At 41.1% G+C, this 27,331-nt stretch overlaps 1 protein-coding gene across 1 annotated transcript in view; it reads right to left on the minus strand.

The window, feature by feature from the left end:
- LOC118837887 (potassium-transporting ATPase alpha chain 2-like) overlaps positions 1 to 23,602 on the minus strand; it is a 30,564-nt gene extending 6,962 nt beyond the window's left edge. Inside the window, exons 1-14 of the mRNA XM_036745027.1 lie at positions 23,594 to 23,602; positions 22,260 to 22,409; positions 20,899 to 20,958; positions 19,037 to 19,240; positions 18,361 to 18,474; positions 16,865 to 16,999; positions 16,370 to 16,487; positions 15,800 to 16,068; positions 14,715 to 14,913; positions 14,438 to 14,547; positions 9,022 to 9,156; positions 4,527 to 4,719; positions 3,499 to 3,674; positions 1,912 to 2,048 (exon numbers count right to left, since the gene is read on the minus strand). Coding sequence (XP_036600922.1) covers positions 1,912 to 2,048; positions 3,499 to 3,674; positions 4,527 to 4,719; positions 9,022 to 9,156; positions 14,438 to 14,547; positions 14,715 to 14,913; positions 15,800 to 16,068; positions 16,370 to 16,487; positions 16,865 to 16,999; positions 18,361 to 18,474; positions 19,037 to 19,240; positions 20,899 to 20,958; positions 22,260 to 22,409; positions 23,594 to 23,602 — 2,009 coding nt within the window. The remainder of the gene's footprint in view (positions 1 to 1,911; positions 2,049 to 3,498; positions 3,675 to 4,526; positions 4,720 to 9,021; positions 9,157 to 14,437; positions 14,548 to 14,714; positions 14,914 to 15,799; positions 16,069 to 16,369; positions 16,488 to 16,864; positions 17,000 to 18,360; positions 18,475 to 19,036; positions 19,241 to 20,898; positions 20,959 to 22,259; positions 22,410 to 23,593) is intronic.
- Positions 23,603 to 27,331: the final 3,729 nt, after the last annotated feature.

Genomic DNA, 27,331 nt, shown 5'->3' on the forward strand with positions numbered 1-27,331 from the left:
TGCAAAATAGAGAAGCCTCACTCACTAATAGGCATTGAAGATGCGGAAGCAGAGGCAGCAGGGGAGCAATTGGAATGAATACTCCCAAATCCCCTCCCCTTAAAGAGGGGACCCCTAAAGAGCTGGTAGGAAGAAACAATGGCTGGCTGCTCCCTGTGTCTGGAATACCCTACCTTAGCATCATCTTCTGACTGTTGAATTACTGCTTGTCCCTTAAAGCCCAACTCAACATTTTACCTCTTCAATGAAGCCTTCCCTGATTTTTCCAGCTAGTAACAACTATTTTCTTTTTGGACTATCTAACATTTTGCTTGCTTCTCCCTTACATGCATATTATTTTTGTATTCAATTCAACAAATAAATGTTTATTCAGTGCCTATTGCATGTAAGGCTGTGTGCTTGGCACTGGAATGCAAAGGCAAAATAGACCCTGACCTCAAAGAGTTTACATTCTAGGCAGGGAGGCAATGAAGATGCACATGATCATTTCAGGGGGATGTGAGAGAGCACAAGCAACTCGGGAGACCAGGAAAGGATTCCCAGGAGGCGCTTGAGCTGAATCTTGAAAAAAGTCAGGAATCCTAAGAAGCACAGGTGAGAAGGGAAGACTTTTTAGGTTTGGGAAACAACCTATATGAAGGCAGAGAGATGATTTCAGGAGCAGCTGACAGGCTAGTCTGACTGGAATGTAGCATGCATGAAGGAAGACAAGTGGGAGACAGATTGAGCAGGACCTTAAATGCATGTATTTTATCCTAGAGGCCACTGAAGAGTTCTAAGTAGCCATTGACATGGGTCATTCCTGTGTCTTAGGGAGATTAAATTAGCAACTGTGTGGAGAGATTTCCACGTTGTCATCAAAAAGAGGGCAGAAGTCTTTGAAACTTTTGTTTGGGGACTACACACAACTAACCACCGATTTAAGAAATATTTGACAAATATCAGAAAAAATTTTAATATTATAAAGAGTAACACTAATTCATGTTGGAATGGCTCAGAAAGGAACTAGTTCTGTTAAGTCCTTCCTTCATGACCTGGGATCATTCCTCCCCAACTAGGCATCAATTCAGTTACCTTATCAATAAAATAGTGGTGTGTGGATTACACAAGGGATTCTTTACCCTTGTTTTGTCATCGACCTCTTTGGTAAAAACTATGAATCTCTTCTCAGAATAATTATTTTAAATATAAAACAAAATGCATAAGATCACAAAGGAAACCAAATATATTGAAATTTAGCTATAAAAATACTTTTATTTAATTCACAGACCCAAGATTAAGAACCCCTGGACTAGATGATCTTTCTCTAATAGCTCTTCTAGTTCTAACTTTTTCAATTCCAATGTGGAAGTAAAATTGGATCAAGAATAACTTTTTATTTATAGCACCCCATTTTGTGGTGTCTAAGAAATAGAAATCAAAGGGATGCCCATCAATTAGGGAATGGCTAAACAAGCCATGTGGTATATGATAGTAATGGATATTAGTGTGAACACTATTTTCACATATTGTGAATATTATTGTACTATAAAAAATGGCAAGGGGGATGATTTCAGAAAAACCTGGAAAGACTTAGATGAAAAGTAAAGTGAACAGAACCAGTAACAGCAATATTGTATGATTTAGAACTATGAATAAATTGGCCATTCTCAGTAATACAATGATCCAAGACAATCCCAAAGAACCAATAATGAAGCATACTATCCGCCTCCAGACAAAGAACTGATATTGTTTGAATACAGACTGAAGCATCTTTATTTTTATTCAAGTCTTCTTGTACAAAATGACTATTATGGAAACGTTTCACATGATTACACATGTATAACCTATATCTGATGAATATGAGCTTCTAACACTGTAGCTCCTTGGAAACACGGAGGTGGGTAACAATTGCATTACCTCTGCTCTCACCTTTTGTTAACCTGCTCCACAGGAATGTTAAGACGTTTTGCTATATCTTCCACGGTCTCACTATTAGCTGAAATGATGCCCACACTTCTGGCAATGGCTTTGGCTGTGATGGGATGATCACCTGTCACCATGATAACCTAAAATGAGGAGAAACACATATAATCAATGAGAAGCAGGCCTAGCAAAAGCAGAGGGACATAACTGCTCTTGGTTGAGGCAAGAGCTAGTAGGGTAGAATCAGTGTTGATAACAGAATTGCCCTTTGAGGGACCTTTGGTTGTGATGTGTATCTTTCCTCTCCCTGTAAAAGTCCAGCACCAGTACATTTTCCATATATCTGCTTGCCAACATTCCTTGATTCTGAAGGAGGGCATCTTATTTTTTGGTACAGTTCTTAACTTGACCTTCTAGGGCAACAGGATTTGTGAGACAGCCTCAGATTTAAAAAAAAAAAAAGTATATAAAGTGGAATTACATAATCTACTTCAAAAGATCATGAAGATAAAAGGGGTTAGAAAATGCTTAAAGATACAGCCTTACCTTTATACAGTACCTTATAGCTTAAAAGGCCATCAGTTCTATACGATAGTAACAACCGTTTGCATTTATATAGCACTTCAAAATTTGCAAAGTACTCTCTTTTTTATATATGAGGAAACAGAAGCTCAGGGAGGTTAAGTGATTTGCCCAAAATTACAGAGCTTGTAAATGGAAGAGCTGGGAAGAGAGTCCTATGCCATACGACTGAAAGCAACCATTGATTTTGGAAAAAATAGGCTTTTTTTTTGCCTTTTCATTGCCTGTCATGGTTGATAGGGAAAACATAAAGGGATTAAATATGATAACATGTGTAAAAAGCACTTTGCAAAGCATACAACTGCTTTATTCAGCCACACCTTTGGCTCCCTTCACTGCACCAGACTCAAGTATTAAGGTGTTAGACTAAACAATAACTATACTGAGAAGAAACTTCTCCATGGGATTCTAATAAGCAATATTCCAATAATCAATTAAATTTCATGTAAACATAAAAGGAATAGGGATTGAGACTGGACCAGTAATTTCTCTTTTTTTTTTCCAGAGGGGAGAAGGCAGGGCAATTGGGGTTAAGTGACTTGCCCAAGATCACACAGCTAGTAAGTGTGTCACGTGTCTGAGGCTGGATTTGAACTCAGGTCCTTCTGACTCCAGGGCCAGTGTTCTATTCACTGTGCCACCTAGCTGCCCCTCAGTAATTTCATTGATGAGGAAATGCTCTCTTTCATTGCAGATTGGCACCTTTTTGGTAACTTAGAGTCTCAGAGAGTTGTGTAGAGCACTAGGAGGTTATCAGTGCCCTGTCCAGTATCATTTAGCCAGCATGTGTCAGGGAAGGACTTGAGTCTGTCATGTCTGAGGGACTTGAACCTAGGTCTTCCTAGCTTTGAGGCCAGCTCTCTATCCATTCACTTATGATATCTCTCAAATGTAAAATGGAAATGGAAATACATGGGATTGGTAGAGAGGACTTTACGGTAAAATGAAACTTCCTCAAAGGGTCTTTCTCACCTGTGAAGGACTCCAAAAGGTAGGAAAAAAGAACTCTACCTTGATGCCAGCACTGCGGCATTTGATGACTGCATCAGGGACAGTGGATCGAGGGGGATCAATCAGTGATATCAGCCCCACGAAGCAGAGGTCAGAGGTGGGAAAGTTCACGGTCTCTACATCAAAGGAATAGGTGTCTGGAAACTCATCTTCTGGCAGGTAGAGATGGCAGAAACCTGGAACAGATATGCATGGGGAACAAGTAGAGAAGGCATTGACGAAAACAGGAGGAAGATGAGAAATAAGAGAGACTGTGCTTCCATACCACACAAGCACATTAAAGCATCAAAGTTCTTTTTCTTGAATGGAAACTTAGGTCCCTTCTCTGTACCTTCCTCAGGAAAGGTGCAATACATATTTGTGGGAAAGGAATTTCATTAGGGACAATTTGGAATCCTCTGCTTATCACAAGAAGTATCTATCTAGCTCTAAGATGTTGTAAAAGTCAGTCAGGTGAAAAATCATATCATGCAATCACAGATTTTTAAGCTGAAAGATACAGTACAGGTCAATTAGTCTAACCTCCTCAGTCTTACCCACAAGGAAGATAAGGCCTGCACTTGAAAATTCAGGTAGGAAAGCTCCTAAAAGTCATCCCAGCTGGGTTAAACAGATCTGTTGTTTAAAAGAGGTTTTACTATGAGGAAATTTTGCCAGGCAAAAAAGTTTATATGCTGGGAATCTCCCCACTGATAAAAATCAGTTCTCAAGCATTGAAAAAAAGCATAGACCATTCATTCAAGAATCTATGATTTCATTGATGGCTTCCTCACTAGAGAATGGAGGACCATTAATAAAATCATGGATCCCTGAAGCATTTTTGTGAGTATGTTTAAGCACCAAATATGCTTTTCTTTCCCAAAAACAAATTCCAATGTCATTTAGAAACACACACTCCATCAATTAATTTCCTTCCCTTGGTATCACCTTCCACTGTTTTTAATAAACTTGTCCTCTTTTTCAACTTAAATCCTTTATGTAGTAGTGGCCAGTGGGCCCTTTTCTGTCATTTTCCCAGGCCTACTCACCCAGTACTCTCTCCCCTAACCCTCCCAGCTCCATGTAAGCAGTTTGGAAGGCTTCTGCAGTGCTCTTATCCAGAGGTTGCTCCTGGCCATTGATCATGATGGTGCTGCATTTCTCCAGGATCCTCTCAGGAGCTCCTTTCATCACCAAGAGGAAGCGTTTGTCATTGGGGTCGTCTGTCTCATGGATGGAGAGCTGGGAGGAAGGAATTAAGGGAATGTGTTAAATGGGACATGTCACTGTTATTGTTGCCTCTAAGAGGCCTGAAGAGCTCCTCCACGACTAGACACATGCCAAGAGAAGGATATTCTTCTCTTACTCTTTGTGCATTTGAACTCCTTACAGTGGAAACAGGGGACATATTGATGCCCTTGGTGTGCATTGATATAGATATAGATAGATGGATAGATAGATAGATATAGATATAGATTTTCTTTCTGATAGGAACTGGGAAAATTGGTTCATGGTAACCATGAAACCTCATTTAATTAAGTATATTTCAGGAAGTCGAAGAGGACATGTATGTTTGTGTGAGGGGATGGCTGGGGGGTTGGGGGGCAGGGAATGATGGGAAAGGAATTTTTACTTTATGGCAAATCCTCTTTACCCCAGACTGAGCAAAATGGCCAGCAGGGAAATTTCTAACACTAAATAGACTTTTCTCTTATACTACCAGTTCCCCCAATAACTCTGAAGAGTAATTTTCATTCCCATCCCAATTCATTCCTATCTCCATAAAAGGAGACAGAAGAAGTCAGCCCTTGGATGTGCCTACATTCCTGAAGTGATAGCACCAATTCCTGCTAGGCTGATTTCCTGAGATATTGGCAAAAAGACCCCACAGGACCCCAGAACCTCAACTGCATGGATAGAATGAAATCTAGAATCTTCTTGGTTTGTCCACCTATTATCAGAAAGGGCATTTATTCGTCTCCAACTAATGTGACGGAGGCTTGCCTACTTTACTGATTTTTGGAATGAAGCAGTCCCTTTGGGAGCGAACTGTCCATCACCAGTCAGGGAGAGTGAGTGAGGTTGATGACTTTGTGCAACTCTGCCTCACTTAAATCCAATTCATGCACAAGTCACCTGTGATGTCACTGGTTCTCTTCAAAAATGATGCTTGGCAATGGTGCCAAGACAGTGGAGTGAGGAAGGACCCCTTTGAAGCCCTCCCAAATTCCCCTCCAAACAACTAGAAAGCCACTTCAGAATTGGTCTAGGAACAGGGAAGCAGCTCACCAGCCCAGCAGGAAAGGACTGTCTCACTGGGGTGGGAGGGGAGCAAGGTCCAAGAGCAGCAGCAGCAGCAGCCTCACAACAGGGGGCCTGCAGCAATGCTCCAAGCCTGGGGTAACCCACCAGCAAGGCCCTGCCCTCCTGCAAGCCAGCAGCCCCCTAGGCAAGTCAGCAGTCTGTGCAGTATAGCAAGACCCCACCTGAGCAACCCTGAACCCAATATAAGCCATCAGCCAGGCTTTGACCCCATTGCTGACTAATAGTGAAGCCCTGCCCCTGGGGCCTACCAGCAGAGAGACCCTATTTCCATAGCAGCACAGCCCTACACTTTGGGCAGACCAGCAGCTAAATCCCACACTCAGGGGAGTCCTACAGGGAAGCCCCACCCTCTCAGCCCCCCCACCCCCCAGTACAAGCCAAAAGGCAAGTCTACCCTCTAGGGAAAGCAAGCAGCTGAGGCCTGAAGCCCAATGAAGGCCTGTAGTAAGACCCAGAGCCCTAGCACAAAAATCTTGGGACAGTCCTCTTTTTCATTAAATGTTCATTTTCCCCTCCTGAGATATATTAAATTTTGCTGGGTAGGTGATTCTTGGTTGTAATCCTTTTTCCTTGATCTGTGATCTCAGACAAAACAAAAGCAAAAATAGATCTAATTAAAAGAAGAAGGAGAAGAAGAAGTAAAATTTCTCATTGGAAAAACAACTGACCTAGAAAATAGAGAGATAATATAAGAATTATTGGACTGCCCGAAAGCCATGATTAAAAAAAAATTTTTTAAGCCTGGACATCTTTCAAGAAATTATCAAAGAAAACTGCCCCAATATATCAGAACCATAGGGCAAAATAAAAATTGAAAGAATCCGATCATTGACTGAAAGAAATCCCAAAATGAAAACTCCCAGGAATCATAGCCAAATTCCAGAGCTCACAGATCAAGGAGAAAGTATTGCAAGCAGCCAAAAAGAAACATTTCAAATATCGTGGAGCTACACAGGATTTGGCAACTTCCTTGGATTATGATATACCGGAAGGCAAAGGAGTTAGGATTACAACCAAGAATCACTTACCCAGCAAAATTTAATATATTTCAGGAGGGGAAAATGAACATTTAATGAAAAAGAGGACTTTCAACCATTTCTAATTAAAAGACCAGAACTGAATAAAAAATTTGGCCTCCAAATACAAGATGCAAAGGAAATATAAAAAAAAATTTTAAAGAAGCAAGAAAGAGAAAATATAAGAAATTCAATAAAGTTAAACTGTATATATTTCTATATGGCAAGATAATATTTCTAGCTTAACAACTTTATTCCTACAAGAACAATTAGAATGATTACATGTAGATACAGGGTGTGGATATAAGGTGACTTTGATGGAATGATACCCCCCCAAAAAAATAAAGGAATGAGAAAGAAAATTGCACTGCAAGAAAAAGGAGGGGAGAGATTGAATGTGGTAAATTATCCCACATAAAAGAGGCATGAAAGAGCTATTATAATAGAGGGGAAGTGGCGGGGGGGTGGGACATGGGAAGGGGATGGTGGCCAAAGCTTAAACCTTACTCTCATCAAAATGGATTCAAAAAGGGAGTAACATACACACTCAGGTGGATACAGAAATCTGTCTTACTCTAAAGAAGAAAAAAGGGACAGGGATAATAGAAAGGGGAGGGGAGACTGATAAAAGGGAGACTGATATATTGGGGAAGGTGGTGATGAGAAGTAAAACACTTGGGAGAAGGGAAAGGGTGAGGAGTAAAGGGGGGGATAAGCAAGCAAAAAATAGCATGGAGGGAAATGCAGTTAGTTACCCTAACTATAAATGTGAATGGGATGAACTCATCCATAAAACAGAAGCAGATGGCAGAATGGATTAAAAACCGGAACCATACAATACGTTATTTACAAGAAACACATATGAAGCAGAGAGATAAACACAGGGTAAAGGTAAGGGGCTGAAGCAGAATCTATTATGCTTCAGTAGGGATAGCAATCATGATCTCAGACAAAGCAAAAGCAAAAATAGATCTAATTAAAAGAGATAAAGAAGGAAACTATATCATGCTGAAAGGTACCATAGACAATCAAGTCATATCAACACTAAACATATATGCACCAAATAGCATAGCATCTAAATTTTTGAAGGAGAAATTAAATGAGTTACAGAAGGAAATAGAAAATAAAACAGTACTGGTAGGGGAACTCAGTTTTCCCCTCTCAAAACTAGATAAATCTAACCAAAAACCTACACAAAAACTGACCATGTATTGAGACATAAAAATTTCACAACCAAATAAAGAAAAGCAGAAATAGCAAATGCATGCTTTTCAGATCATAATGAAATAAAAATTTCTTTCAATAATTGACAATGGAAAGAGAAAATAAAAATTAATTAGAAATTAAATAATCCAATCCTAAAAAAGTGGGTCAAAGAACAGAAACAATAATTTCATTAAAGAAAATGGCAACAAAATTTATGGGATGCAGCCAAAGCATTACTTAGGGGAAATTTTATATCTCTAATTGCTTACTTCAATAAAATAAAGAAAAAGCAGGTCAATGAATTTGGACATGCAACTTAAAAACCTAGAAAAAGATCAAATTAAACACAAAATTGGAAATCCAGAAAATCAAAGAAGAGATTAAAAGACTATTGAACCAATAAATAAAACTAGAAGTTGGTTTTATGAAAAATAGCATGCTTCAGTCTGTTTTCAATCAATGTCAGTTCTTTCTCTGGAGGTGGATGGTATGCTTTACCATTAATCCTTTTCATTTTCCTTCTTTCTTTTTTTTTCTTGAGTTCTCTTGTACAAAATAACTAATATGGAAATGTTTTACATAATTGCACATGTATATCTGCCCTTACCATATCTGATTTACTTACCATCTCAGGGAGAGGAGGAAATGAAGGATAGAATTTGGAACACAAAATTTGAAATAAAAATGTTAAAAATGTGGGGAGGGGGAGAATGAAGAATGAAAGAAAACAATTCCCTTGGTGCCTCTAATAGTAACTAGGCAACAAAAGCCTACACCCCAAATCCCTCAGCATGAGAAACTGAGATAGTGGAAATGGAGGGATTTTTGCAGGAAGACCCATATCCTAGCATCTCTAGATACATCCTCCTTTCCCTACTATGCTTCTGGGGAAAAAAAAACCAGCCCAGACTCTAGACCTGCTGAGATTTTCATGATTGCAGCTAAGAATACCACTGGGCTAATAAAATAAGATTCCTGGTCATGAGGAAAAACCCACCTGGAATTTGTTGAAGGAGTTAAAAGGGATTTCAGCCACTTTTCTGTTTATTTTCCTTCTTTCAATCACATCACCCATGATGACTTCTGAGAACTTCAGGAGGGCAGCTTCTGAGGCATCTCCCATCACTATTTTCTGGAAATTTTTTTTTCAAAAACAGAATAAAACAAATCAAATTATTATCATAGTCTGGCTCTTCCACGACTTTTAAGATTAACCTGTATTTTTGAATACCTGCTATGTGCTTAAGTGCTATGGGCAACAGGGAGAAGAGAGAGGGGGAAAGATGCTTGCCCTCAAAGAGTTTATAATCTAATTGAAGACAGAAGATAAGACAATAGGATTCAGCTTTGAAATTGCATTGTCTAGACAATAAGTAAGTTTACAGAAAGATGAGATCACTAAGGGCCAGAGCAGTTGGGGTAGGGAGGTTTTCTTTCATGGATCATTTCAGCAAGGCCTAGAAACACCAAAAAGGATAAATGGAGAATTTTTTTTAAAGGCAAAAAGAAAAAACAAGGATGGCATTTGTCAATAAGAAAGTGGTAAGACAGTCCTGATTAAAGACAGGAAAGTGTGGAGAAACAAGTTTGGATAGGGTAGGGTGGGGCCAAGTAAAAGAGGGACTTGATTTTTAATACTGTAATTTTAATAATGTAGTACACTACTGAGCCACTGAAGAGTGAACAGAAGAGCAGAATGAAAAAAGAAGGCATGGAAGTCTGGCAGTGGGATGTAGGAAGGATTAGAACAGCATGGAACTAAGATCCAGCAGCCCAGTCAGGTGTTTGCTCTAGAGGTCTAGGAAAAGAGTGATGAGGGCAGAACCCAAGAACTTAGAAGTGAGTGACACTTTAAAGGGGGTAGGCAGAAAGGGGGAAGGCATTTACAGTCACCCTATGGATACAGGAAATGAAGGAGAGAGACAAAGGAAACTCCAAACTTTGGCCTTGGACAAGTCAGAATATGGCATTGACAGACAGAGAATTTGGGAGAAGACACTGACTTGGGGAGTATGGGGAGACCAAGATGGCATAGCAATAATAACAGTAGCTAGAATTTATATAGCACTTTAAGGTTTGCCAAGTCTCTTACAAATATAGAAAGAGCACTAAACTAGGCATCAGTCTAAAAAACCTGAGTTTTTTCTTGCCTAGTGACTAGTTCTGTGTCTCTGGGCAAGTTTTAACCTTTCTGAGCTCAATTTCCACTTTCATTACATGAGCAAATTGAACTAAGTGATCCCTAAGGTTCTTAAAATTCTGAGAAAATGAAGAAGTTGAATTCGGTTTCAGACATGTGGTTTTCAGGGTAGGTGTCAGTGAGTAGCCAGGTGGCAATGTCTGGTAACCATTTATTTGGATGATAGAGATAGGACTGGAGCTTGGGTCAGATAAGACGGGATATCGGGATTTGGATGGTACCAGCATGGAGTTGAGAGTTGTAACTAAAGCAATGGATGAAATTAGTGAGGGAGAAAAAGGCACAAAGGCCCAATGAACAAGCTTTGGTAAAACAGGGGCAGAGAAGGGATGTACGACAGAAGAAAAGAGAGCAGAGTGGGAAAGGAAGAAGAGAAACCAAGGCAGTTTCAATGTCACAAGAAGTAAAGAGACAATGAAATACGCTGAAGCATGTAAGTGTTCACACCTCCAACAACTCTACCTTGGATGAAAAGAATAGCCCTACAATTGATCTGATTCCTGAATGATATAACAAAGAAATATTTCCTTTATCATAGCTGTATAAGACTCAATTCAGCAAATTCAGTTCACCAAAGATTTATTAAGTGCATGCTATGTACCAGGCATCATGGTAAGTGCTGGGGATACAAAAAGCAGCAAAAGACAGTCCCTGCCTTCAGATCTTATCAGATCTAATAGGGGAGACAACCTGCAAATAAATATGTACATATCAAGCTATATATGGGATGAATAGGAAATAATTTTTTTTCTTTTCTTTTTTTGGAAGGGGAAGGCAGGGCAATTGAGGTTAAGTGACTTGCTCAAGGTCACACAGCTAGTAAGTGTGTCAAGTATCTGAGGCCAGATTTGAATTCAGGTCCTCCAGACTCCGGGGCTGGTGCTCTACTCACTGCACCACCTAGCTGCCCCTGAAATAATTTTAAAACGAAAAAAAGTGGAATTAAGAGGGGTTAGGGAAGAGTTCTTGTAGAAGGTGGAATTTTAGTTGAGATTTAAAGGAAACCAGGGAGGTTAGTGGTTGGAGCACAAGAGGGAGAGGGTTACAAGCCTGGGGGAGAGCTGAGACATGGACTATCTTTTAAATGAAATATCCATAGTGCCAGTGTCACTGGATCAAAGAGTATGGGGTGGAGAGTAAGGTGTTGCGGTTGTCCTTCATGATCAAGGGGAACCAAAATGACATGCCTACATAGGGGTAAAAGTGTACAGTGTGTCCTAATAAGGTATAAGACGACTAGAACAGTAGGAGGGGCTAAGTTATAAAGGGCTTTGAATGCCAGAGCATTTTATATTGGCTCCTTGAGGCAATAGGGAGTTTATTGTTTAGGGGCATGACGGGATCAGACTTGTGTTTTAAGAAAATCACTTTAGTGGCTGAATGGAGGATGGACTGGAGTGGAGGACTTGAGGCAGGCAGACCCACCAGCAGGCCATTGCTTTAATTCAGGAATATGGTGATGGGGTGATAGGGGCCTTGCAGTGTCAGAGAAGAGAAGGGGGCATATTTGAGACATGTTGCAAAGGGGAAATTGACAGGCTTTGGCAACAGATTAGACATGGTAGGTGAGAGACAATGAGGAGTCCAGGATGACCCCTGGGTTGAGAGACTGAGTGACTAGGAGGGTGGTATTGCCCTCTACAATAATAGGGAAGGTAGTAAATGGGGAACACTTAAGGGGAAAGATAACGAGTTATGTTTTTGACATACTGAGTTTAAGATGTCTACTGGACATCCAATTCAACATGTCTGAAAGGAAGTTGGACATGGGAGATTGGAGATCAGCAGAGAGACTGGAGCAGGAAAGATAGAATTGAGAATCATCAGCATAAGGATGAAGGGTAGGGTTATATGAGAGAAGGCAGAGGGAAAGTGAAAAGTCAATAGCTTATGGTGAGATAACAGGATTTTAGAATTCTTGAACATGGATGGAGATGGTACCTTTGCGGGTGAAGGCAAGATCTAGGGGATGACCTTCTTTGTGTATGGCTGAGGTGTGGTGGAGGAGTAGCTCACGGAAGGAGAGTAGGTTGAGGACCTGAGTGGTTAGGGTATTTGAGGGAGGACCAATACATTTGTTGAAGACCCCTACCATGAAAGCAAGTGTTGGGGGAAAAAATAGAAAGCCAGGTATCAAATTCCTTGAGGAATGAAGGGGGGTGACCTGAGAGTCTGTAGACAACAACTACCAGGATTTTGATTAGGTGGTAGATATAAATAGCATGAACCTCAAAGGAAGAGAGGTTACTGAGAGAAAGAAGGAAGAGAGAAAACCTGGCAGTGGCAATGGGGAGCAAGGGATATTCCAGCTCCCTGACCTCAACCAGAGAGCCAAAGAGAATGAGTGAAGGTATGGTCAGTAATGGAAAGGTTGACCATGGAGTCTATGTCATCAGGGGAAAGCCAGGTTACAGTGAGAGCTAGTAGATGGAAGGAATGGGAGAGGAATAGATTTAAGATGAAGGTAAGTTTGTTATCTATTGAACAGGCATTCCAGGAGATACCTTGGAAAAGATGGAGTTAGGATGGAACTTTGAAGAGGACAAGGGGAATGAAGAATGGGGTGGTAGGGAGTGTTCAGTGGAGTTTGGATGATGACCTACAGGAGTTCAGAGATAAGCAGAAAGAATTTAAGAGAGAAGTTTGAGAGATGAACAGAAAGCAAAGAAGGAAATATGTTACATAAAGCCACATTTACTTGTGTCTCTGCTCAAGAAGCTTCATTAGCTCCCTGTTGCATTCTAGGAGCAAATACAAACTCTCCTATTTGGCATTCAAAGCCCAAATCTGGCTCTGCAACCTACCTATCCTTTCTGCTAGTTACACATTACTACCCTTAGCAGTCATGGTAGCCAAATTGGAGTGCTTCCTGCTCCCCTTAAGCAGCATTCTACCTCCCATGTTCCTGCCTTCGCACAGGCCATCTGTCTTGCACGCTGACACCCATTTTCTCCTCAACTCTGCCTTTTGTTACTCTTTGCTCCCTGCAATTTTTAGCCCAAGTGCAACTCATAACAAGAGACTGTAATGTTAATGGAATAGTAAAAGTCTTCCCCATCCATTAATAGGCCTATATGACCGCATGTGTTCAATCACAGCTGTGATACATCCTGAGTCACATAGAGCCCATTGGGGGAATAACTTTCCTAAGGAGGAACTTGCTTAAAGGGGAAGCTTGCTTGGGGGAGGCTTGCTTGCATAAAGGCTTTTACACCTTTGGTACTAAGCTAATTAGGCACTGAGTCAGGAGGCTTATGATGCCTTGTGGCTCTGAGCCTATTGGCTAAAAGTGTATATATACTCTGAGGTAAGATTTTGCTTGGGGGTTTGCTTATGAGAAGGACCTTTTGATTCTCTGGATGGGCCTCTGAGTAGCTGTTTGTTCAGAGCCACCCCCTCCCCCCTACTCAGATGTATCTGCACTCCCCTGATCTGGAGGTGTGTATGTAGGTAGTTGTATCACTGTGTTCAAACAGCTGAAGCCCTGTCTGTTGGTCTTTGTGCTAATTTTTCTGCTTATATTTTCTCCACATTCAGGGTGCTGACCTTTCCCCAGAACTAGTGAATGTAATTAAAGTAAGATTGTTGACTTCTTCAAGAAAAAACAGATCAAAGAACCTGTGCTAGCAGGCCATCCTGGGTGTGCCAGGGTGCTTGCTGTTACAGAGACCTTTCCCTCTTCCCCCAGTTGCCAGTGTTTCTCATTCATTCTTTGTGCATGTAATTTTCTTCCCGTAGAATGTGAGCTCCTGAAAGCCAGGGATTATATGTCTGGTTGCCCTAGCACATAGTAAGTGCTTAATAAATGCTGAATTCAATGGCTTAGATGAGTTGGGTCTTGGAAAAACAAATAGGATCAATTTACATAGTTTCAACACAATAGCAAGATCATAAAATGTCCTTCACCATGGTGTTGGATTCAGTGAGAACCACAATGAACTGCAGCCTTGTTCAAACTACTACAACACACTACCTGAAGTCAGTATTTTAAAACCTCTTCCACTTTTTCCTGTGACTACAAAGCAAAGCAGAATGAAGCCAAGATACTTTTGTTACTTGGCTACATTACACATTGGCAATTCAAACTTGTTCTTATGTATACTAACTTTTCTCTTCTCATTTAGTGGCAGCATAGCAGAAGGGCCAGATGGAAGACAGCAAGATCACCTAGAGATTGACTTTGATGTCACACCCAGATGAGCAGAAGACCTACCTTCATGATGGGAACACTTTCCTGTCCTGGTTTAAATTCAGCTAGGTTGCACAGTGTTACAATCTTGGATAAGGAGGCCCAGGTTTCAGAACTTTGGTCAAACACATGGCCTGGAAAGCAAGAGAAAGAAAGTAGCACAGAGAAGACTGCTGTGGGTGAGGAGAATGAGTTTGTATATCCGCAGGTCCAAGCAGAAACAGCCTGCTCACCCTATCAGGGTTAGCATTAACTTCCCATGCTCAGTCCCACAGCCTTGAGATTGCTTCCAAAACCTCACCTTTCTGATCTTCACTTGTATCAGCCTCATAGACTTGGTTGTCAAACCACAGATGGGCCACAGTCATTCTGTTTTGCGTTAAGGTCCCAGTCTTGTCAGAGCAGATGATGGAGGTGGAGCCCAGAGTTTCCACTGCTTCCAGGTTCTTCACCAGACAGTTCTTCTTGGCCATCCGTTTTGCTGTCAGGGACAGACTCACCTAGGCATGAAAGAAGGAAAGATATATCAACCCCAATGAGTCAAAATGATAGAAGACTTTTGCTTAACCATTTCAGTACAGACTAAACTTTGCCCTATCTTTTATGAATAACCATGGCTCAATTATTTGTGGCTAGATGAATATGGGGGTAACTAACAGTCATGGTGTTTTTATAGAAATATTTTAGGTTTTTATTGGTTAAATGATGTCAAGAAGCTTTTATTTTTAAAGAAACAAAACCCTAACTGTGGTTATTTCCTTTTTTGAATAAAGTGATCCACAATGACTTGGGGTGCAAAGGAAAAGTCAACAAGTCTGTGCCATATAGATGAAAACCACCATGTGATCTTGGGTAAACTTGAGTAACTATGACTCTCTCCAGAAAGATTGTAAGGCTGCTGTGCCCAAGTAGACATCCTAAAGCACTCATCTCATACTCTGGGTCTTAGAGGAGCTATTGTATACCTTCTTAAATACACTTTAGGGTTTAATGTCTTCTACATCACCGTTTAAGGTCAGGGTCAGATAAGAGATCATAGAGACTGCTTTATCAACTGAAGTTCATTCTTTGGCTCTCTCACTTTGCTTCCAGGCAAAACTAGAGCAGACAAATGTCTGCATAAGCTGACTTACAGATCTCCTGAAAAGGAAGTTTTGTACCTTATGATCTTCAATTTTAATTTTGAAACTATCCTAAGTGATCCTATTTCTTCCTCCAACACCCAACCTATTTAAGACATCCAGGTATCGCCTCCCAGTGGGGAAAGTATTCTACTCTAAAACACTGAAATAACTTGTAATATACCAGTTCGTGTGGGGATTTGAATATTCTATGTTATGAATGTAAGGATCCGGTCAGAGAGCATGAATCACATCATGGACTTACAGTGACAGCAGCCACCAGACCCTCTGGTACATTGGCCAAAATGATGCCAATGAGGAAGATGACAGCATCTAGGACTCGGTACTTCATGCATATTGCAATGATGAAGAACACGATACCAATAGAAACAGCTACCCCTGCTACAATGTGGACAAAGTGCTCAATTTCAATGGCAATTGGTGTCTTCTCATGGCCAACAGATGAAGCCAGTGAAGCAATTCTTCCAATGATGGTACGGTCACCTGTGTTGATGACCATGCCAGTTGCTGTTCCTGGAAGGAAAAGCATATGGATGATATTCCAGGAAGTTTTGCCTATAAGGGGTATAGACTGCTTGGGTGTCTGTCTTCATCTTCTGACCTGATGTGACCACCAGGTAGGCATTGCCCTGATCTAAAGAACTGCATGATATTAGATTAAGTATTGGCATACTGGGTACAACTATGTCCTTTTAATTTTCCTTAGGAAAAAATCTTGTATGAAGTAGAAAAAAGAAGACCAAGAGGTAGAGACTGAGTAGAGGAATCCTTAATTTTTATGGAATTGTTTCTCCATATATTCCCCCAGACTTACCTTCCAGGCAGGTTGTAGAATAAAAGCTAATATTCTTAGTCTCCAAGGGATTCTCATGTGTAATATGACAAGTGCAAGACTGAGGCTTTGATTCCCCAGTAAGAGATGAATTATCTACCTGTAAATGAATTCAATTCAACTTAACAAACGTTTATGAACCACCTACTGTGTTCAAGATACAGTGCAAAGTACTGGAGTTCTTAAAAAAAATGAAATCTCTAACCTGAAGAACTTTCCTTTCTACTAGGTAGGGGGAAAAGGAGGAGGATGAAAGAAACAACATGTACATTTAAAGTAAACACAAAGTTTAAATTCAATAATACAAAATAATTTCATGAAGACAGATTTGAGGAAGGTCTAGAATTAGGCACTTTGGCTGTCTTGCCTACTTGGTTTTATCAAGGACTATTGGGTGGGACTGTAGGTTACAGAGACTGGGGCCAGACCCAATCATCCTTAGAGGATGAGGGAGAAAGTCCCTGCATTGATGCTTACCTTACACCCACGTGAGGCCAGGATCCTGATATCAGCAGGAATCTGGTCTCCACCCTTAATCTCTACAATATCTCCTACAACCAGCTGCTCTGCAGGGATCTCAGTCTTTTCTCCATCTCTGATGACCAAAGCTTTCTGGGAAATGAAAATGAAAAAGAAACTTCAGACCCCAACACGGCATCTTCTTCATCTACCCTTGGTCTGGATGCTCATTATCAGAGGATATTGCAGCTTTAGCCATAGCAAGACTAATAATTAGCGTTTAGATGATGCTGTAAGACCTGCAAAAAGCTTTACCTTGTTATCTCATTTGAGCCTCACAACCACCCTAAGGAGTAGCTGCTATTATTGGTCTCCTTTTCCAGATGAGAAAACTGAAGCCAAGAGAGGTTCAGTGACTTACCCAGGGTCACAAGCTAGTATTTGAGGCAGGATTTGAACTCAGGTTTTCTTGGCCTCAAATCCAAAACTCTATCCACTGTGTCACCTGGCTGTAAGTAGAACAACAAGTATTTCTCTCGGGCCCTGAAGGCTTCTAAATGCTATAGGGGGCACAAGGGGATCAGAAAAAATTAAGAGAAGAAGATTTGTGGTGAATTGTAGACTTGACAAAGAGAGAGAACAACAGCTGCCTGGAGGAATTGATGCTAGCTATAGAGCCTAGGTAAATGTTAGATTGAACAGTGAAGATATGTCAAAATCCAGGACCTTAGATTTAAAACTGTAAGGAATCTTAGAGTCCAACAAGTCTTGATGTCTGTGAGAACACAGAGGCCCAGAGAAAGTTCAGTGACTGCCCTAAGATTATGGAGCTAGGAAATATCTGAGGTAACCAAGTCTTCCTGACTCTAAGTCCAGTGCCCTCTGCATGCTGTCTTTGTGTGATATAAGGTACAATTGTACCAGCGATGATCTGGATTCTTCCTTTCTTTATGCAAAGAAGGGATCCAACTCCTGTATGTTCCCCTCCCCCAATTAAGGTTGGAAGTTCCTTTGGCCATCATGAAGGAAAATAGTCATTTTCAAACATAATACAGAAAACCTACCATAGGAAGACCATTCTATGCAATGAGGAGGGCGTTAAGTTAAGCCATTCTGCCAATCTTCTAGTGGCAACATCAATGCAGGCAGGAAAAGAATTAGGGAGAGAAAGGGGCAGAATGAGTACAGACTCATCCTCCCAGCTGGATATGGTCACTCTCTGTCCTAATAAAAAGCTCATTAAAAGTTACTGTTTGGGGGTAGCTAGGTGGCACAGTTAGGAGGACCTGAGTCCAAATCAGGCCTCAGATACTTAACACTTACTAGCGGTATGACCCTGGGCAAGTCAATGAAACCCATTGCCTCACTAGAAAAAAAAGGTTACTGTTTGAATTTCTCAGGAGGCACTTTATGAGTGAGTGAAGGACAAACCAGGCAGAACTATATGAAGATTTACAAGTGGCAATAAGTGATGTTTGCCATGACACAGGTCAAGGGAGTTTTGAACTACTTACCCGAGGAATCATTTTAGTAAAACTGGCAATGATGTTGGTACTTTTTGCCTCTTGGTAATAAGCAAACATCCCAGTGAGGATGACCACCACAATGAGCACAACACCCAAAAAGACCTGCATGAAAGGGAAAGGAGACCTAAGTCAGAGAAGCAAATGCTCAAAAGGAACCAGGTGTCTCAGAGAGTGAGAACCTCAATGTGCAAGCAAGTTAGATGCCCAAGTGTTTGTTATACAGGTCAGTGGGGAATCATTTCATATATTTTTGGTTGCCAGGTCCTATGAATCTCCTAAAGGCTTCCCTAAATGCTTCACTTACTAAATTAAGAAATGAGGAAGCAGGCCTTGAGAGGATGAGGTTAGAGCCCAAGGATGCTGCATATTGATACAGGACCTTTGTTCCCTAGGGATCCATGAGGCTTTCCTGTTTCATCTCTGTGGCATAGAAACAGCAACTGTCAGTACGTACCTCTTACAGATGTAGAAACTGCAGTCTGGAGAAGTCTAGCAATATGACCCCACTCAAGAGTGATTCCATGGCAGAAATCAGGATTGGATTCCCTGTTTCCCTGACTGTCAGCCCAGGTTCTGTCTATGAGAACCCTTAGCCTCTGGTATCCCTTCTCTGACAGAGAAGCCAATGACAAAAATCACGGCAGAAAGCCTTTTAGGTACTTACATTGTCCATGGAAGCAGACTTGTCCTTTGAAAACTCAATCAGATATGCAATGAAACACAGGACAGCTCCTGCCCACAAAAGGCTGGAGAATCCACCCACCATTTGTTTGAGGAATTTGATGATTTCTGAAGTTTCTTTGGGTGGAGTAAGGAGATTGAGGCCATCCCGTGCCAAGAGTTCTGCAACTCTTGTGCTGGTGAGACCCTGCAAAGACAAAGTCAGGAAAAATGAGTGTTAAAGAATGACTGGATATTCTTAGCCTTGTGGATATAAAACTCTAGGGAATGGTTTGGTTTTGTTTTTGCAGAGGGCTGGAGGGATCCTGTATTTGTAGTGAAATCCTGGCTTTGTGAAGCTACTAATTGTCTTATAGCTTGCACCTCTGAATTTTTTTTTCATAGAAAGGAAAAGACCAATTTAGATTTCCCAAAGATCTATCCTGTATGCCTATGTAAAGAGGAGGAAATATCTTTTCTTGGGTGAAGAGTAAGGATTTGCTGAGAAGAGCTCAAAACAAGATTGCTATAGTCCTATAGTCAGAGCACCTGGATTCAAATCTTGCCTCTGATACAATCTTGTGACCTTGGGCAAGTTATAATCTCCTTGTTCCTCAGTCTTCTCTTTTTTAAAATTAGCTGGTTGGGCTAGAAGGCCTCTGAGGCTTTTTTTCTAACTCTAGATCTGTGATCTTTTGATGATAACCAGGGTTAAAATCAAAACTTTCTTACTCAGAAAAAAAAATCTTTATATGCAACCTGTCAATAATAGATGTTGCTAAACAAGTCCTTTTCTCTATATCTACCCTAGATAAGATATTACCCAGCTATGAAATCCTCTCCATCCTTCAAGCCCTCACTCACATTTCACCTACTCTGTGAAGCATTGCCTTGTCACCCTAGCCTGATATGAACTCTAGGAAATTTGTTTCTGTCATAACCTACCCAGACAATTTTGATTGTACCATCGTTGTACTCAATACATCTCTGCTTTGCATTATATTTATTTGTGTACATGGTAACCATCTCATCTCCCTTGTTAGGGCATAAACACTCTGAGAGGAGGAATTATATTTTATTCACCTTCAAATCTCCTTCTACTCCTAACATAAATGTTTAATAAGTGTCTGTTGAGAGAGTAACCAACCCAATATTATCTAACTGGAATGCTTACTCAGGAGCAAGAATGCATACGGTTCTAAAAAAATATACCTCATGACGAGACATTTCATATTATGAAGTTTTATCTTAATTGAGATCCAGAATAGAAAGCAATATCAGTTTTTTTTGTAGAAGAAAAACTTGGCAGGGTGTTTGTGCACCAATACGAACATAATTGTTTCCATCTTTTTGTTATACATAGCATAACCACCTTCAGATTGTAAAGTCCATGAAGCTAGAAACTTGCTTGTCCCAGAGCTTAGGGACCAATCTGCTGAAAGGGTTCTAAGCCTGCTGTTCCATGGTACTATACTTATTGATGGTGCTACTCTTCCAATCAAGCAAGGAGAACTCACATTCTTCTTACCTTTCACAAACTCCCTTAAACACAAGGACAAGAACAACCCTTGTTTAAGTGACTGAGGTGAAGTTCAGTCCTTAGTTAGAGACATTATATCCTTCCCATCATTCGGGGATCCTTTCCAAAGTTACTGATGACTAAGTCTGTGTCCCAATCAAGGGTCATCAGGGAGAACCAGGCAACCTTTCTCATCAAGCAGCTAACAAAGCCACCTGTGACACTAGCTTTACTCTAAGTTGCTGTAATGAATTACTGACACTAAGGATATTTCCCACCTTTCCTCACCCCCAACAGACAAAGGATCAAGTCCCTGTTGTTGGTCCTTCATCCTCTCAGTGACTTACTTTGATGATATTTGTTTCATACTTCTCTTCTAATTCCTCAGTGCTGAGTTTGTGGTCATCCTAAAATTCAAGAGGAAAAAAAGAGAGAACCATGTGAATAAGAAGTTGCTTAAATTAAGTAACTATATTTCTCACTAGCCATTGGAATAATGGGACAAAGCTGGATTCAAGCCATAGAATCCCAGAACACAAAGGACCTTGGAAGTGAGAGATGACTTGGGTTCAAGTCCTGCTTCAGAAACCTGTTGGCTGTGTAATTAGATCACAGGCAAGTCACTTACCCTCTCATTGCCCCAGGCAGCAAAAACTTTAGATTTATCCACAAATAGATCAATATATAGATCAATAGATCTATAAAAATTAAGGTATTTCCATGTTGGGAATTCTCTACCAAAATTTCAATTTATCCTTCCCCACTACAAAAAGACATACCCTTCTTTACTCTACCTTCTATAATTCTTCCCATTTAAAGGGTAAACAAAAATTCAGGGTTTCTGTATTAATTTCTTACCCAAATAGGGCCACCATAAGAGCTCAAAATAATTCATTTTCTTCCCTCTTTCTTTAAGCTGAAACTACTTGCAAATCATGTTTCGGATTAAGATAACTAAATCTTTGAGCTCCACAGGACAGGCCCTTCATGCAGAATACTGGAATAGGAATTATCTAGTAAAGATGGCCTCCAGGCAAAGATTCTATCAGCCTAATTTTAACACAGAACAAACTTAATAATAGCTAACATTTATATAAATCTTATTACGTGCCAGACACTCTGCTAAATACTTTACAATTATTATTTCTTTTGATCCCCACAACAACCCTGAAGACTGGTGCTATTTTCCTCATTTCGTTGATTAGAAAACTGAGGCAAATACAAGTTAAATCACTTGCTCAGCAGGGTCACAGAGCTCATGAGTGTCTGAGGCCAGATGAGAACTCAGGTCTTACTGTTTCCAGGACCAGCACTGCCCTATCTAGCTGCCCAAGTACATTTAATTTTTTTTTATTTTAAAAATTTCTCAGGTGCATAAAAAAAAAACCCTCAGTTTTTCTTTTGCTGGTATCTAAAAAAAGGCTGACTCAAGAAGGATTTGGGTTCCATGTACAACATGGTGTAATTAACAGAATAACACTGACTTTTATTTAGAGTCTGGATGATAGGGATTTGAATCCTGACTACATGTGTCATAGTCTCTGTGCCTCAGTTTCCTCTTCTACAAAATGGTACTATTGGACTAGACGATTGTTAGGGTCATTTTCAGCTCTAAGCCATCTGTTCCCTTGGTTGAGCAAAAGTGCCATAAAAAAAAAAAAAGGAAGAACTTAGCCAAGGTGCTCCCACTCAGCTTAGGATAACTGACCAGATCAAGGTCTTTCTTGAGTTCTTCCTGGCGTGTCTTCTTACTGTGTTTCTTCCTCTTTTCTTTGCCATCACCCTTGTCTGATCTTTCAATGTCTTTTTCAATGTCCTTAGTTCCACTGATCTCAATAGAGTAAATTTCTGGTTTTTCCTGAAATAGAAGCGAAAATTGAGTGCCAGTTGAAAATTGGTCTTTTGCAGAGCTAGGGTCTTTGGGATCAAAGTCTTCAAAATCAGAGAAGTGGGAAAAAGAAGAAATGAATCAGGATAGGTATGTAAAAATATCTTCTGACTCTCCCCCCTCATCTACAAACCTTAAGGAGAGGGAGAGATAAGTGAAGAATGGAAGGTGTCGGGAGTACGGATGGAAAAGTAATCTTCCCTACCTTAGCCCCAAGGGCCATTTCCCCTTTTTCCCTCTTCTTAGGGCAAAACCTTAGGATTTTTTTGCTACTTCTCAAGTAAGAAGCTGAATCAGCTTACATACACTCACAGGTAGGCTAAGCAAAATTTCTTTTAAATGGACGAATGGGTAAGTTCCCACAAGTTTTAGGAAGGTGATCCAATCTTAGGGTAGATCAGAAGAAACATTGCCCCCTAACTCCACACTTGACCTTCCAATGAAGGGAAAGGAACAAGTTTTTATTAATGCTATGTATCAGGCAGTCTGCAAAAGCCCTTTACAAATATTATCTCATTTGATGAAGGAGCCCAAATCCTTCAGATGCTTTCCTTTGACTAAAAAAATCTTTTGAAAAAAAAAATCCCAGTATAGAAGCCAAGACTTCACTATGAAACCCAAGAGAGTATGTACCTTTTTTGGAGAAAAGGAACCTAGGTCTCAGTAACAGGAGATGGAGAAGTTAAAACAGAAGAAAGCTCCCCAGGACCATGATTCCACTCTTCCCCACTGCCAAATTTCCCAAGGTAAATTTATTCTTTTCCTCTCTCCTCACAACAGATCTAGGTTCATATATTCATACTGAACCTACAGTTTTTTAGAAGTTTGGGTTGGGGAAATTGATATGAGGATGTTCCTTTTCACCTCTGAAGAAACCAATAAAACTGGAGGACAGAGAGATTCTAGTGAACAGACTAGAATCCCTTATTCCTTGCTTTCTCCACTTTGTAGGATCCTCCCACCTCGCATTTTCCCCTGCCTTTCCCAGGCCCTGGTGCCTATTTGCTCTTTCCAGGTAAAGGTAAAGTGTCCCTAAGGTGCTGTAGGCAGCTTTGTGGACCCCAATTTGCCACATCAGCCTAATCCATTTCTCCCCTGACGCGCCCAAGACTGTGGGGGTAGGGGTTCGAGGTAGGGTGCAACGCAACACACACCTTGCCCATGAACGTCGATGGCGAGGGTCCGAGGTTGGGGTGAGGCAGTGGGGTCCTGGGCTGAGGGAGCGGTGGAGAATTTGAGGAATTAAGCCGCAAGTCAGAGAACTCAGGAGTCCGGCGATCAGGTCACAGGAGTTCGCAGGTTCGAGCGGGAAAGTTGTCCGGTCCCGGCGGCAATCCCACTGCTGTCAGTTATCGGATGACATAGTGACAGGTTCAGTGAACTGCTCCCTGCAGAAAATGTGCCCAAGCCCTCTTCGTTTTAAATCAACACCTGGCCCCTCCCACTCTCACCTCTGAGAGCTGCTCCAATCCGGTCTCTGCCTTCTCTAGGGGGGCGGGGAATAATTCCACAGGTAAATGGATCCCTTGGACCAGGAGGGGGCGAGGGAGATGCAGAATCTGGAGGTCAGGACTTCTGGGGTATGACAGAGAGAGGGAGGAAGGAAGAAGCTCTCTCTCCTTCAAACTGATCTTTAATTTTCTCCTCCTCACATAAACAAATAAAAATAAGAATACAGCACACAATTCTCCAGCCTCAATATAAAACAGTATCTATAGAACACCTGAGAAAGGAAATGATGTTGGGGGTTGGTGGTCTCTGAGATGCTCAGTCTTGTATACTTCATTCACTTGCAGATTTGAGGGTCCCTGGAGAATTAGGCAGTTGTAATTAACAACATTCTTTTACTTAGACTTTATTACACTCCCTTTCTTTTCCCCCTCCTCTACTGTATCTGCTATAAGAGTAAGCCCTTCTAGGTACAAAGAAAGGTGCCACTTTCATTGTATTAAGTGGAATTAAAGTCTTTTCTGGCATACGCACTTAAGCTTTCTTGTCTTGGGATCTTGACTTTAAATATAAAGTTTGTTTGCTAAAGGAATATAGACACATATTTATGTACACACATATTCAACCAAGAGCCTCCTGCTAAGAAGATACTTTCCTTTTGAAGTGATGTTTTATCAAATGAAGAAGCATCTGCTATTTCCCCTAGGTCAGAAGACAAGCAATTTCCATGAGCATAAGGCTCACGTTCTGGTGATTGTTGGAAGAAAACACAGACTTTATAGTCAGTGACAGCTGCAGAGGCTCTTGCATACAGTCCACACTACTCCACTCATTAAGACCATCTTCAGTAACAACTAAGCAACAGAGAAGCCTATGTCACTGAACTCAAGTCTAGAATTGGTCATCAAGAAAAGAAAAAAACCCAAATTGCTGATTCCTTTTAGTGGTGGAAAGGGGCAGGAGGAGGGAAACGGAAAAAGAACACACAGACTTATGGGACAATGTGCCTAGTCATTCTCTTTTTCATTAATTTTGGGAAAAGGTTTCTGTCTAACTGGACAAAGAGGTTCCCACTGTTATAGCTTACTTCAGCTACCACAGGTCTCCTTGGGTGACTTTTGCCCTGAACTTGTCCAGGGACCCAAATTCATCGCTGTGATGACCATGCGCCACCTTCTGGATGCCTGATTCTCAGGTGTCCCAGAGGGGAATATGTACTGATATCCTGAGGAAAACAAATGGTACAGACTTTTTCCCACTCCAATCCATCCTCCATCCTGCAACCAAAGTGATTTTCCTAAAGTATACTGTTATACACAATAAACTCCAGAGCTCCCTATCAATTCTAGGATCAGTACAAAATCTTCTGTTGAGCATTCAATGCCTACCAAAGTGGTTGTGATTTGCTGAAACTCACATATGTGTTCTGTTGTCAAATCCAGTGATCTTTCCCCCACACCCCAGCAAGGATCCTGGATTCCTGATACAGGATAAAACTAGCTTGAAATGCGGAGTGTCTGGGAGGAAGGATTCTGGGAGGGGTGTGACAAACACAGAAAACAGAGGCAGAAATCCCTGGACGTTATTTAATTCAATGTTTCGTTCAGAGCTGGTCAAAGTAGCGAGATTTGCTGGCCCAGGTATGGATCACTTCTCTGTCCGACATTTGCTGTAGGCTGGTTCTCTGGGGGTGAGCCTCTCCTGACACAGGACCCCGGCTGCCATCACCCAGATAGCTGTTCAAACTGGCACATTTGCCGTTGCATTAGCATCTCCAGCCTCAGACACTTTGTGTAGCTGACAGTCTGTCACCTGGCCTACAATGCTGTCACTCCCCTACTCTGCCTCTTTGAACCCCCTTCTTCAAGCCTCTGCTCAAATGTCCCCTGCTACAAGACACCTTTCCCAATTTGCCCAGTTGTTAGTATTGCCTGTCTATCCACCACACTGAATTTACTCTGGATTTATGTTTATGTATAAATATACTTTGTAATTACATTTGTGCATGCTAAAAGGCCCATCCCCTCAGCACAGTGCCTGGCACATAGCAGGCTGTCATTATTACTGGTGCTTTTATTGGCAGCTAGGTGCAATGATTGAAGGAGCACTGTGCCTGAAGTCAGGAAGACCTGAGTTCAAATCCAGCCTCTGACACTTCGAGGCTATTTAGTACAATTCTCGACTTTTACAGATGAGAAATCTGAGACTCAAAGAGGGGCCATAGGCACAAACACAAAAAGTATCTCTGGTGACATATTTGTGATTGAAGATTGAAGATACATTTGTGGAGAATTTTAGACATCTTTGATTATATGTTTCTTGCCATCTTCTTTCTGATCCCTATAGAAGAGGGTGCCTTCTTCCTTACTCCAGGAGCTTTCCACGATGAGTGGGACCAGGGTGGTGCATTGGAAAGAAGGGTGGATTAGGAGCTAGAAGACTTGGGTTTGAGTTCTATCCCCTCCATTACAAAAACAATGAGATCTTGGTCAATTCACCTATACTCACCAGTCCTCAATTTCCACATACTTTCTACAAATAAAGGGGTTGAACTAGAGGCCTCCTCAGAGCCCTTCAAATTTTAACATTCTATGATTTCCTGAGGATCACAGAATCGCAAGATCTCAGAGTTGGAAGAGATTCGAGGTCATTTAATCTAATCTATACCTGAACCCTGTACCTGAACTGGGGGGAAGCTAGGTGACCCAGTAAATAGAGCTCTGGACCTGAGTTCAAATCCAGCCTCAGACATTTATTAGCTGTGTGACCCTGGGCAAGTCACTGAACCCTGTTTGCCTCAGTTTCCTCATCTGTAAAATGAACTGGAAAAGGAAATGGCAAACCGCTCTAGTATCTTTGCTAAGAAAACCCCAAATGGGGTCATGAACAGTCAGATACAACTAAGAAAGACTGACCAATAACAACAAATGCCTGAACTGGAATACCTTGAACAACACATGTGAGAAGTGATCACCCACCTTTTAGTGAAGTTCTCCAGCGATGGAAAACATACTTCCTGAGGCAGGTCCAATGGTTAGGAAGTCTTTCCTTATACTAAACTGAAATCTGTATCTGCAGCTTCCACCTATTATTTTCAATTCTTCCCGCTCTAAGGCCAAAAAACATCCCAAGCATCATCTCTTCCATTTAACAGCCTGACCATGAAGATCATTGAATTCTACAGATGAGAAAACTGAGGCTTTGAGGTACTAGGTGGCACAGTGGATACAGTACTGGGCCTAGAGTCAGAAAGATCTGACTTCAAATCTGGCCTCAGACACTTAATAGCTGTGTGATTCTGGGCAATAGCTTAACCACTGTTTGCCCCAGCTTCCCCATCTATAAAATGGGGGTAGTAATAGCCCCAGTCTCCCATGGTTGTTGTGAGGACCAAATGAGATAATAATTGTAAAGCACTTAACACAGTGCTGAGCACAATTTTA

This window comes from Trichosurus vulpecula, chromosome 2, assembly GCF_011100635.1.
Source record: "Trichosurus vulpecula isolate mTriVul1 chromosome 2, mTriVul1.pri, whole genome shotgun sequence".
Taxonomy (NCBI): domain Eukaryota; kingdom Metazoa; phylum Chordata; class Mammalia; order Diprotodontia; family Phalangeridae; genus Trichosurus; species Trichosurus vulpecula.